The 14624-nt window shown below is 35.0% G+C and overlaps 1 protein-coding gene across 5 annotated transcripts in view; it reads right to left on the bottom strand.

Moving 5' to 3' along the window:
• Positions 1 to 14624, bottom strand: part of LOC116349264 (teneurin-m) — a 623527-nt gene that overhangs the window by 25253 nt on the left and 583650 nt on the right. For all 5 annotated transcript variants that reach the window (XM_031780628.1, XM_031780636.1, XM_031780642.1 and 2 more), the window contains one exon: positions 12297 to 12476. In XM_031780628.1, the coding sequence (XP_031636488.1) occupies positions 12297 to 12476 (180 nt within the window). The remainder of the gene's footprint in view (positions 1 to 12296; positions 12477 to 14624) is intronic.

Here is a 14624-nt window from a genome sequence, read left to right as displayed (position 1 = left end):
TAAATCTGAAATTTATATTATGGTTGTACTGTTTCCATCTCTATTACGTGTACGTAAATTTCGAATTGTATTTTTCCACTAGACAAAATGGAAGTTCTTAAATAAGAAAGACAATTGTACTGTATACACCACATTACGTAATCATCATCATCATCATCATCAGATGCTGAATAAAGTCCACCGAATTATGAGCTTCAATATCAACCGCACTCGGTTCATGAATAACTTTGAAGAGGGAAAAAGAATTGTGTATGCTCTAAAGTCACAGTGTGTGTGTGTATATTCAGCTCAAGTGTCAAGTCGTAAATTAATTAATTTCAACGCAATTAGACATTTATACGACTTCGACTACCATTATATGAGTAGAAATGAGCGCCACGCGAGATAGAGTGCGGTTAACTCGTCTCTCTGTGTGTAAAAACAATGAACCATGTGCTTCGAATGCGTACATTTAGCTGCGAGTCAATTGGCGCAAGTAGCAAGTAAGTCATTAATTTTTGTGTGAATTTTCACCAAACAAAAATGTTTGTTGTACAACAAACTGTACGGAAGTTGAAGCCAAAACGAAAACAAACAGAAAAACCAATGTACGATTCATTACAAGAGAACAGAACAAGTGGATGGCTCTAAGAAGAGACACATTGCGAATGGTTTACATTAATGCCATCTGTTGGCTTGGAGAGATGGGAGAGATTGTGACATTTTTGACGTAATGTATTTTACGTATTCATGTTTTTGGCAAGTCATTTGTCAATTTGGAACGTCCTGTTTCAATATCAATCAAATCACCAACCCATTTGTTAGGTTACATAAAATATTTAAAAACAAACATAAAACAATACACAGCTTTTGGTAAAAAACAAAATAAAGAGATAAAATAAACTTAAAGAATAAATTACTGATAAAAAATATATCAGTCTAATATTTATTTCTCACCATTTTTATAACGCTATTTACAGCGACTTCAAAATGCGAAAAATGACGAAATGTCATAAATCTAAATTGACAAATGACTTGTCAAAAACATGAATACGTAAAATACATTACGTAAATTTGGTTGGAGACGTCGGAGAAAAATAATATTTCATCATTTTCATCATAAAAAAAAAATATAGTTTTGTTCAAAAATTCAAATAAAATCAAATTTAAAAAATATATTATTATTATAAAGGAAAAATATATTACTTAAAATAAAAATAAATAATAAATATGTGCATTTGTGTTACGTTACATAGAGCAAATTTGTTTACATGCTAGAGATGTAAATTTAGTTGAGGGATGTCAGGTATGATGGCGCTGATTAGCGAGACTCGCATAAAAAAGTCTCCAATCTCATATATGTGTCATCCACGTGGAACAGAAGAAGTAATAAACGATTTATGAGAATCTATCTCAAGTTGTTGGTGGGCATCTCTTTCTATCTTTCAATGCTGCCATTTTAATAAGAACCGTAAAAAGTTCTAATTTTTACGTTTGAAAAATCAGGCAAAGTGAAGCCAAGTCAATGGGAAAAAAGCAATGAGCCAAAACAATGGAAATGAAACGTGAAACGACATCGAACCAAAGAGAGAGCGAGCGTGAGTGCTCTATGCACACATTTAAATTGGAATGTTTTTGAGGTTTTCCATATATATATGAAAATCCCGTGCATAAAATCGTATAACAACCCACTCCTGCCATGATTTTTCCACGGATGAAATAAAAGAATACATGAAGAGACGAGAGAAAAACACGAAACGAGTGGAAATGTTCAACTGTTATCTTCATCAAAAATGCGCGCACACATTCCACTTTAATACTGAGTTGGGAATTGTAGATGCTAGTACACATTAATGCCCACCATCGAACGACAGCTAAAGAGAGCGAGGTAAAGAGTACGGGCGATGAATAATTTTCGTATGATATTTGGCTAATGCCAATATAAGAGTGTGTACAACCACTCACCAATGAAACATGACAATGGAAATGGTTTGTGCTTTAAGGCCAATCACCACCGCCATGCCACACCGCACAAACACACGAGTTCGATTCGAAAGAGCAACAGCAGAGCGACAGAGACACCCGCAAGAAGTGTGTTATACACTGAAAACGGGAAATTGGGAAAAGATGTGATGTGTAAAATATGCGATCTGTCGGATGTTGCGTCATTGTGCCCGTTTGTCTCGCCTCGCCACTTTTTTTTTTACCCAGGACATGAATTCATTGCCTTCACACTCTCTCTATGTCTATATCGTTTGTTCACATTCTCTATCTCACAACGAAAAAAAAAACAACACTATGTATTCCATGATTTTATCAAAACAAAAGAAGAGCACCATCACGTACTATAAATTAAGTATCTAGCTGTACGCATTTTTATTTCGTATTTTGTTTGGTGCCACAACATATATGTGCTATGGATTTGGATAGAGAGATATTGTTGGTGTTGAGCTGCGAGTTGAATGGGTGCCATTACGAGTGTGCATGTGCTTGATTCAATCTCATGCAAATCAAAAGCTGGCAGTCGATGGTAGCAGCTGGCAAAAGCTCATGTTTTAATCAAAATACAAAATAAATTTTAACTTGCTTTTTAATTTTATCCTCTCTCTCCCCCATCACCACGTTATATCTTTCAAATTCCAAAACCGAATTTCATATTTTGCCAATGTGTTCGGTGTTTGCTGCCTTTTTTTCCATCTAACAGCTCGACGAACACAATTATTTGTGGCTTGGGTGGTGCTTGAAACTTTTCAAAAACAACTATACATATCCAACTCTGGCTCACGCGTCAAACATCACATCTCATACTTTTGGCTCTCAGTCATTTTTCAACCAACCCCATCGCAACACCATCAATATTAAAGTGAAAACAATAGACAATATGGAATATGAAAAAAAAACACACACACAAAAGCAATGCCTGGCAATATCGAATGTATGCCGAAATAGAAGATCGAATGTGTCGGAAGTTGGAAAACGAATGCCATTGAATGCGAATTATGAACACACACACACATTTATGAACCACAAGAATGTATGGTTTTATATCGACGGTGAGCGATAACGAAATGTATTTATAATGTGACTTAATGTCATTCAAACGTAAAACCTTGCCTTGCCAGCGCATTTTTCTCGCATTCTGCCACTCTTTTTTCGCTTTCTGTGTCGCTTACATAGAGAATCAAAGTGTCGATCTGACAAATCCATAACAGACAGAATAAGACAAATGACATAATTTACGTTCATGCTTACACAAATCATTAAAAAAAAGTACAAAATTATACATGTGTTCGTCGGTTTGAAGCACCATTTCAAATGACATGCGATCAACCTGCATTCGATGCAATTATTAAATGAAATCGATTTTTTCTCTTATTTAATGAGTCAACATTATTCAAGTGAATTTTTCATCATTTACACCAATTTAGGCGGTTGTTTACATTTATAAGCGCTTCTAATGTGTTTGCATATTTTGTCTTACGGTTGTTAGACATTCATTTGGCCAATCTAACGCCCATTCACAAACACACACACACACCGAGATCCGATGAACAAACGGCGGAATCTGTTTTTTTTCGTGCGATTCCGTCGCTTATTCTTTTGCATACAATTGAACAAATTGCTCGAAAGTGATTTGTATGATATTTGTCATGCTGTGTATACACAGTGTTGCCACTAAAAGCGTTAAATCGAACACTAGTAGCTGCGGTTTCTTGTTTTGCTTCTTCTCTTCAGCTACTTTTTTTTGTTTAGTTATGTGAATGGCGCTCTCGCATTACCATACACATTTCATTCCATTTTTGGGGACTGGTGTTACCGTGTGTGTGTGTGGTTATGAAATATTGTGAGCAATTTATTTGATGATTCGTAAGCACATTGTAAATACATACCTAATTTCGTGATAATGGTTCTTTTTCTCTGAATTTATATTTCAACGTCTACTTCGTCATTTCTATCTCATTTTGGGCGCTCATTTCTTTGTGCGCCGGCATTCATTTTTTTAAAAAAGGAAACAAATATAAATAGCCCATTTATGTGTTGTGTCCATGTTTTTCGTTGTCTTTTGTTTTTGTTTCGACTTTAAAATTGTGTCTACTTTTTTTGGCGTTGTTTCGTATGCGCCAATTCAATCATTTATATATGAAAAGTGTTCGCGCTAATTATACATTGTTCGAAATGGCGAATGAATCATTTTGAACGGATGTCTCGAAATCTTAACGAAAAAGGCGACAAAAAAAGAAGAAAAAACAAAGAGCGCGTACGGTGGGCAAGCGAAATCATTCCTATGGGACATTTACACGGTATTTTTTTTTTTTTTTGAAATGAAAGAAGGAGAAAACAGACACAAAAAACACATTTGTCGCGTTTGTTACGCAGCGCATTTTAAATTAAGTGTACAGGTGATTCAAAGATGAACATTTCTTCCGTTTAAAAACAATGTCTCTAAATAACGATCGCTACTCATCAACAAGGATCTCGAATGTTTTCAAGCGTGCGAAATGCGAGAGAGAGAAATAAAAAAACGATTAAAGAATGGCTGATACCGTAACACAAACTGCAGTCTATAAACTGCGTGTTGCACACCGTATGAACGTGCGACCAAATGAGATTTGCTTCAGTCATTAGAATGAAAAATGTTTCAGTTAATAGTCCATTGATTGCGCTTTTCGTCATCATTTAAATGAGCGTCGAACGAATAGTGCGACATCCATCATAATTTTTTTTGTGTCGTTCCCACTTCCATGTCATTTCAGTTGCCTTTTGTTCATTTCATATCTAAGGATCGGGCCTCATAAAATAACATATATGCGTGTGCATATTCTCTCTCTCTATCTCTCTCTCCCTGTCGGGCATTCTTTTCTTCTTGCTCAAACGTTTGCTAATGCAATTTCTTCTGCATCATTTGTTTGTGTGTATTCAAGCAAATCATCAAGATCAACGATTGATTTCGTTAGTATATATCATCTCGTCTGTACGCGCACACTGACGAATTACCCAACACAATAAACTAATTGCGAATATTCATCGAGTTATGAAGCAGAAAAAAAAAAATACACAGAGCAGAAAGAAGAAAATCTACATCATGATATACATGTAAAGAAGATGTCGAGAACCATCGAACCGACCGACTGTGAACTGAACGGATTGAAATGGAGATATTGTAAAATGTAACGAATATAAATTATCAATCTGCATACAATTTTTCGCTATTTTCAATCATAAAATCTTGAATAGTGACTGTGAAAATCCGAAAATATATTATAGTTTGCAAATAGAATAGAGAGGCGAACAACAGCAATTGCAAATTCGAATCAATGTGAATGAGAATGATAGAGAAGCATAATAAATCTATTCGGCATCGAATTCGGTGTGTGTGTGTAATATTTCTCTTTCATGTGGCGAATTGAACTTCATCCCATTTTTCGGCAGATCGTTGTCGGGTCGTAAATAACACAAAAACTGAAACAAATCAATTTTTGAGTTCCCCTCGTATACGATGTATTCTTTTTTGCTCTTCGACAACGACATTTCGAGCCGATTCAGAGCATTGAATCGAGAAGGGTAATTTTCATGAATCTTGCAGCTACTAACACTCGGAATATGCAGTGTGAGAGTGTGTGTGTGTGTGTGTCATTGCGCATCGATGCACCGAGTGTAAATGATTCGACTATCATGCAAAAGGAGACATGTATTGATTGAAAAAAAGAGAAGAGAGAAAAAAAGGGCAATACACAAAGTTCTTCATTAATATGATTGCCATTGTGCACACGCTCTCCTAATGAAATGTGAAAGCAACACGTTTTGTATTACTGCGTATTATCATTTAAAAAGAAATAATTATGTTGTCGTAGTCGTTTTGGACGACGTTTGTTATTTTTGTTGCGATTTCGGTTCATTTGAGCTGGTCGACAATGATCATTTTGTCACTATATGCATTCCCTATGTGATTGTCACATGATATTTGTGAATGCGACATGTCTTTAATCCGATGCCTTTCTTTCTCTCTCTCTCTACCTCTCACTGTCGAAATACTCAACGTATATAGATGTGTTTAAATGAAATGCGAATAGATCGCATTATGAACCAATTTTCTTAATTCAGCATACGAACAGAGAAAAAGAAAAAAAAAACTGGTGCGTGTCGAGTGTCGGTTTCATCTAATAAGTGCGATGTATGCTAATCAAGTCATGCCGATTGATTTTACGGGCTTAAGTATATTGAGACACTTGGATAACGACTCCGTTGTCGTTGCTGTTTTTTTCGCTTTCTTGTTTATTATTCGGCGGTAGTGAAGCACATATTTAAGCTAAATTTCGGAAATTGAACACATGGTTGTTGAACAGTGAAATGGATTTTTTTAGCTTCTTAATCATCGCATTGAAAATTAAAACTTTAATGGGACACTAAGAAGCGACCATCTTCAGAAAGAATGAGTGTGAGTGTTTTCACTTTGGGGAGAAATGATGATTATAAAAAAGCCGGTTTAATTTTCAGGAAGAGAAAACACTCGTGTTTTCGACCATAAGGACGAACAAATCTGCAAATAAATCAAAATGTTTTAATTCAGTGTTGACGGGGTATAAGCGAAATATAGTCAGGCCAGGGCCGAACCGAATAAAAGTGCCTCTAAAAGAGAGATTGATGTGGATTTATGAGACATTATCACATTGTTTAACCTTTTGTATACGGTGCTATAAAATTGCAGCTATATGAAATTAAAGTCCCTCGACGCGAAACGAGAGCCAACGAAATGAGTGAGTAGTCAGAATGTTAGAAAGGAGCGAAAGAAAGAGAGAGAGAAGAGGCAGTTTTTTGGCTCAATGCGCTTCGGTTGGTGCTTGCATATTTAATTTTATTTCATTTTGTCTTCCGAATATTTTCATTCCAATTAATGCATATGTTACCGATTCACTACTAATTTATTCACAACACACAATAACACCGAGGATGATGGAGAGGATAAAAGTCATTGCTAACGCACAAGAGAGAGCGAACACGGACGATTCCATGTCACACACTGCGTACAATGTCCCTTTAATATTCCCAGTGTAAATTAGCCCCTTTTTGAAAATATGCGAGCGATTCTCGCTCTCTCTCTTTCTCTGTCTCTGTGTTTGTATGTGTTGAACATAATTGTTGTTGCAACCGATGATGCTGAATGCTCTAAATAAGATTTCCATTGACTTTGTGTGTTGTATCTTCAGGGGACGCCGCGTGTTTTCTATATTGTTATACTATAGTTTCACTGTTTTTCGTCCTCTATTCAAACATGTTTATTGTTATATTATCTACGAACAATTCGTCGATGGCATAAATTTTCCATATACATAATGTTATATTATAGACGTGCATATATTTTTGTTACAGATTAACTTTAAATGAAAAAATAATATTACAATGCATGAATGAATGGAACACGGTGCAATACTGGATTGTGTATATATATATGTGTGTTTGTTCTCAATCTTCTCTTCTCTCTTTTCTCGCTCTCTCCTTTCTCTCGAAATGTGTGTGTGCTTGTTTTTTCCATTCATTTGTCTACCAACAATTCGGGATAAATGTGCCATTTGCGTATGAAATACAATGAATTTTTGCCTTTAATTCTGATCGTTTTGATCAGAGAATAGGGATTGTTCGAAATAGAATGAGCGAGAGCTTGCGAATACAACGAACAATACTCGTTTCAATATTGAAAACTCTTGTCACTGAAGTTATGTTTTCTCTGTATAATTTTCGGTTTAACAGCGTTCGTTTCGGTTACCGTTTCTATTTTTGTGGTAGCATATCATTTAAATAAATTGACGACAATTTTTTGATTGTTTCTCTCTTTCACACACATGCACACACTGATTGTCTCACGGCGTTTTACTCACCGGTTCTTCATGAAAATCAAACATAAAATAGAAAATATAATGCCAAAACTCCCAAACAACAAACTTCCAGTTTTCCATTCGAACTAGTTCAGTCCGAGGGTTCGAGAGATCGAGAATGCTGACTTTTTCACTTTGTTCACAGAGTTAATTATTCATATGTAATACATGGTGTTTTGTTATTGTGTTACTTATGTTTCTCCATCCAGTGTGTGTTTTTTTTACTTGTTTTCTTCAGGTTTTTTTTGGTCGGAGTTTGCAAATGAATGGTAACAGTAACCAAAAATCCTGCACATAAAACAAATTACATTGTCATCTGCTATTGATGATGAATTTATTTTAATTTTTTTTCTTCTCGAAGAGAGAGAGAGAGAGAGATAGGATCAACGAGGTCGTTGCTGAAATAAAGACATTTGTTTCTTTTAAGCGCCACATATGTGTGTTTATCAGGGCAAAAAAATGTATATTTGTTGCATACACATAGTTTGGTGAAGTGTGCATATATGCGATGAAAACTGGATGGAATACTTTTGGATTTGACTCTCTGGATTTTGCTTTGAATACCAAAATATCTGTGCATTTGACAAATTAATTATTGAAAATCGCGAAATCGAGATGTGTGCGCGAGTGCGCGCCTTCTCTCTCTCTCTTTCTCTCTCTCTCTCATCTCTGTATACACTTTAGCCATCCCGTTTTGCACAATTCATGCACGAATTTGATATGTTCTGTTTCGCTTCGGTTCGCATCATTTCGCTTCCAATTGAAAAACAGTTTCATGAATGGCATGCATGCTGTGTTATGATTTTCAGGGCTTCCTCCAAAATAAAAAAAATGTGTGTAACTCGCACGTGTTTTGCTACTTTGAAATCGAAGAACAATTCGATTGACACACGCGTTCACAAGATGAGATGACTTTAATCAATCGTTAGAGAGTCGAAAAGAAAAAAATTAATTCAACATTTTGATTATGGTTTTTCAGCTGCGCTCTCTATCGCGATTGTCATCTCTCTTTTTCCACATCTCAGCTGCGTGATTCGAAAAAGGGAGTACATGTGCGTGTATTCATTCGAGAATCGAGATTGAGGTTGAGAGACACAGTTTCTCAAAGCCATCGAACGAATCGTTGAGAATACGTGATTTCGTTAAATGTGAAAAACTTCTATCGTTTGAATGAATTTTTTTTTACTTTTTCAAAAGTATGTTTCAAGCACCCGAAATTCTATCGACAGCCTGAACAATAGAGCTCAAATATTGAAACGTACGCGCGCGCACATGTACCACACTCTATTCAGGGCCAAAGTTCTGAAAACCGACTCTTTTGGGCTGACTTACTGGCTGCCATATCTCGAGTGTGTGTGTGTGTGCAAGACGATGTTTTTCCATTTAGTTAAATTCGAGTATTTCAGAACAACAAAAATGCTAGTTTGTTTAGTTGACGATACAAAACTGTATGTATCGAACGCGTGTGCTGACTTGCTAAACACATCAAAATCACATAATAATAGAGAAAGAATATTGAATAATGTTGGGGTGAGTGTGGCAAAAAAAAAAAACCAACAACACATACTACAAAATCGATGTTTTTACTCGATACTTTGTTTTTCATGTCGAGTCAAGACGATGTCAGGCACACACTCACCGAAAAAACACATACTTACTGTACTTTTTACCGGGTTCATTGTCATCATTCCGCTTTTCAAGAACCCAAAAGAGAGAAAGAGATTGACTTGTCGTTTTTCTCATCATTTCATTTGATTCAATTGACGAGTGAGAAACGGGACAAGAGAATACGCGTATGAAAGACAAGAAGTTTTCCTTGTCGTTTGTGATTTAAAAAAAAAGAAAAGAACCAAGACACGATTGCAACAAAAACTACAATCAAAATAAACTAAAATCAAGATGTAGTTGGGCAAGTGATTCGGTGAAGTTCAAGAGTTCGATGTTTATGTACGTGCGATGTCAGGCCAATTTATGTGTGTTTGGTTTAATTCATGCCTGCAACAATAACGGTTGTCTTCTTTTCAGGCATTGAAATCGACTGGATGTCATTCGATTCGTGTATATCGAACACACACAATGAAATTGAATCGATCCAGAATTTCATACATATTATATCGGTTTCATTTTTATTTCATATTTCCATTCTTTTTCCCCATTCATTTAGGGTACTTCTGTTTACAGACTCTGACACACCATTATTATCATAATATGGAATAGATGAACATTGGACGGCTGCTCATACTTCACATATTATGTTAATATATATCCGTTACGATAATTTACTTTTACAAAGCGCGAAATTATTTCTTTAATAAATTTTTACTCGAATTGCAACGGGCTAACAATAACCGACAACAATGAGAGATATAGGTCTGATCGGACATAAATCCTCCTTTTTTTACTCTCTTTTCCATGCATTCGCACCAACAATTTATGGGTACAAACATAATTCTATATACATTTGTATGGTTTTTACCAACAAAACTACACCAGAGAAGAAAAAAAACAACAACCGTAAATAATTACTCAAATCATGCGTAACTAAATGGGAAGCTCAGTGATTCTGAACGAAATAAATACAATGCTTTTATATGATGTATCAGTTGAATATTTTCTCACCGAAACAAAAAAATGTTTTGCTTTAAATTTATTTACGATATGGATTCGGTGGAAGTTTTTATTTCTTTCAATGATTATTATGATAATATTTTGAATGCCTTGTTTATATGTAACCGAACCAAAAATTGAAGAATCATGAATCAATTTCTTGAGAACAATGTTTATACATTTTGTATCAATACACAATACACAATACCCCATTTCCGATCCCATATAAGTTCGACGAAAATTTCAAACTATGTACACAAATGAATTATTTACTGAATTCTTGAAATATTCGAATAAATATGTACATATATTAATGCAATAATAGGGACTTTGAACTGAACTGAATCAAACTATAATCAATTTAAGGGAAATTAGGCAGAATTTTCAGAATTTAAAAATCAAACCCAATGATTAGGCAATTTCCAGAGGAACACGACGTTTAAAAAGAGAAACTTTCAATGTAACAAAAAAAAAGGTTCATTATCAGTCAGTAGCACAGTTAAAACAGTAGTCGAATGATGATAATTCATAAAGGACCAACACATAATATAATATGTTGTTTTATATGCATTTTGCTTAAATTTCACTCCAACCCATGGTCACAGTGTGTGTGTGTGTGCTAAAATACTTTTGAAAAGTTGAAAATCATTTGAAATGATTGTATTTGCATGTTTGAGCGTATACGTCATTTATAATACAATGGACTATAGTTTAATAATTAACCGAATTCATATATAGAAATAAATACGTGTTAACCGGTCGCACCACTAGATCGAAAACGGAAGTGACGCTGCCGCACACTCACTCACTCACACAAATGAGATGAGAGAAGACAGTTGGAAAAACGGTCGCTATGAGCGAATGTGTCAGTATTAATAAAATATGAATTCGAACGATAATTTGATAATTTGGTGGTCAATGTGTACATTCCACACATACATGTTATATAAACACCATCCATTTTCGCATCGGTTGTTGATAGTGACTATATCAGCTCACAAAACTGATTAAATAGATCGAATGTTATACATTAGACCCAATTGCAATTATATTCAAATTGTGTGTGAAATGTAATCATGCATTGTAATTGTTGCGCGCTGCAAGTACTCACACTTTTGATTACCATATATGTATATGTCCGTCCAATGTCCGAGTGTGTTGAGGTGATTAAAGTAATCGCATCAATATTTGAATCGCCTGATTATATTTCGATCAAATTGGATGGAATGTCTGTCGAAGCTTATGATTTGTGGTCTATTGTTGCATATTACTTTTTAATAATATATGAAAGATGAATTTATTGACATTATCGAACACAATTCATAATTTCTTATGCCATTTACATTTCATTGGAACGAAAAAAAAAATTGTAATTTTCGTTTAAGTAATTGAAGTGTATATGCACATATTTTTATTGATTGGTTTACAATCTTCTTTATTTTATGAGTGCCACCGCAAATATTCGCGTTTTTTTCACATATGCAATTCGTTCGAAAAAATGTTTGATTCAACTTCAATTAAAAAAAAATATTGATATTCTTTTTTTCGTATGGATATTGTATGTGTAATTGAATTTTACTGACGATAATTCAAATATATATATATGTAATAATAACAGCAGCAACAACACAAAAACCAAAATCGATTTATTAATTTTGCCAGAGAAAGAGAGAAATTGAGAGCACCAATAAATTAATGAATTATTGTGCCGAACCAATCATTCGTTTAAATCAGTTTAAATTAATTGATGGGAAATTGCGTGTTATGCAATGAACGAACCATTGCTGTACATGGAACGTATGTAATATCGATTAAATTGAAAATAAAAAAAATACTTACTTATATTACCGCTAGGAATATAGACAGAACCCGAGGGTGTACGAACTAAACACGATGGTTCAAAATCTACTCCCAAATCAGATGGGTTGCCGGTAACACGACCATTCATTCGATTCATTGTTGGATTTCGTGGTGGTACATCTGGTGGTGCTGATGCTGCAACTCCGTCAAGGAGACAGCCTGCAAATCAAAGATTAAAATTCGTTAGTTTTGTTTGTTGTTATTTCAATTGAATATTTCATATCATATAAAAGTGTTGTTATTTTCGACTTTTTTTCATTCGAGAACTCTCCAGTAAAAGCAAATGCGATCCGGTGTGACACAAACATTCACCGAAAATAATTTTCATACACGTACTCAAATAAGGTTTTAGATTAGTATTCCCTCCCCACCCCCGGTCCGAAAATGTTAAAAACCAAATTCAGCCAATTTTCGTGCACACTGTGTAAGTGAGCGTTGTGTTTCATAATAAACTTTAAACTTTAGTTAGTTTAGCAAAAATTCTCGTGTGTGGCTGTCGCTGCTTCTGTTGCTGCTTGTGCTTTATGCAATATAGTTAGGTATTTTAGGCAAACAGAAAGTAACTTGACAGCGGTGCTCATCCATTTCGTTTGGTGTTGGTCCGACTTTTTCCAGGATGACATACACAGACACACACACCAGCACTGTATGAGCGCCAACGAGATGCCGTAAATGGTTGAGGTGTTGCAATTTCACCAAAAAGTGCAAATGCAAATGCCTGCAAATGCACTCATTGATTAAGTCGGCTTTTGTGGCCAATGCCATACATAACACAGCATGCAATGAATCTATATACGTATGGGGCGAATTTCATTTTAAATGCATGCCGTGTTTGATAAGAGTGGCCGAATAGTGTAAAATTACGGATTTTGATCACATGCACATATATGCCAAATGAAAAATTGACGCAAAACGCTACACACATACACACGCCGCCGTCCGCCGGTCACCATGAGCTTAGTGTTTGGTAAAAGCCGAAATATAAAGCAATCGATGTCAACCACAAAACCATCACTTTTAACTGGCGAAATTTTTATTTGCATAAACGTATAAATCCTCTTGTGCTTTCACCAAAAAATGATTGCACAAACGTTTAAAATTGTTCAAATGATGATTTAACGCAAAAATTGCACAAAAGACACACTCGCATAAAATATTATAACATAAGCTCTGACAACTCAATAAGCTATGAATTTTATAATTTTGCATGTGTGTGTGTGCGAAGCGCCAAAGTTGAAAACTCTCGGAATAATATTCGCACACAGATATAGAGACAGAGACGACAGAAAAGAAAAAAAAATCAGGGATTAGGTGGGAAATAAATTTTAGTTGATGTTGTTTTTTTTTTCTCGTTCTGTGGATATTGTTTTTAATGCCAAACGACATGTGAGAATGGCACAGTCAACATGAAAATCGAATGGAATTGTTTGTCGTCGAATCGATGCAAGGAAATCGCCTTTGCTCGCAGTCGAAATAAAATGCGACCTAATCCGCTTTTTTTCTGATATTCATTTCTTTGTACTTGTGCTTCTTATGGTTATGCTCATTTTTTTTTCTCTGTCGCTTCTTCGAATCTTTTCTTCATTCGAATAAGGTGCCGTCACACACACTGAGCTCCATGCTATTTTTAAGAACTTGTTGATCAAATTTGTGTTTGTTGCGAGTTAAGCGCAGCCAAAGAGAATGAAAAAAAAAAACGTCAAACCAAAAGAACAGATTTATCAGCGAACAGGTAATTTGGGACAAGAGTAATTTTAAAACGGCGCTGGCGCACATCACCAACACCACTTTGTTCACAATGAATCGCACAACAACAGCAGCAATAACTGAGCAACGGTTATGAGAATGAACAAAAAAAAAAACATATCATTTAATCGGATTAATTCGGAATCAAAAAAATGTGTATGGAGGATGCATTGTAATGATGATGTCTGACCCGGTAATAGTGAGTACATAAATCAAAAATATTGAGCCGATTTTTGCTTTATCTTTCGAGTTTGGCTTTTTTCACTTCTTTGTTCTTTACATATTAGTTGGTTTGGAATTTGGCATTCGGCGCAATTTTCACGTGCAAATTTATCGAATGAGAGATATTTTTGGAATATTTGTTTTTTTTTTATCTCTGAGTGCCATTTAAAGCGATTGTAAATGGAAAAGACTGCGTGATAGCTTTATTAAAATGAATTATAGACCATGAACGATATAAATAAAGAGGCATTATATTGAACTATTAGAGTCTATTTATCAGATTTTGGTTTTCGATTTTAAATGCTAACATTTATTGAGGTCGTTTTATTTGTTTTACAT

Source organism: Contarinia nasturtii, unplaced genomic scaffold, assembly GCF_009176525.2.
Source record: "Contarinia nasturtii isolate CC-2019 unplaced genomic scaffold, AAFC_CNas_1.1 Cnas_scaffold_129, whole genome shotgun sequence".
Classification (NCBI taxonomy): domain Eukaryota; kingdom Metazoa; phylum Arthropoda; class Insecta; order Diptera; family Cecidomyiidae; genus Contarinia; species Contarinia nasturtii.
Note: the sequence above shows the minus strand (reverse complement) of the source record. Positions and strands in the feature narration are given on the sequence as shown.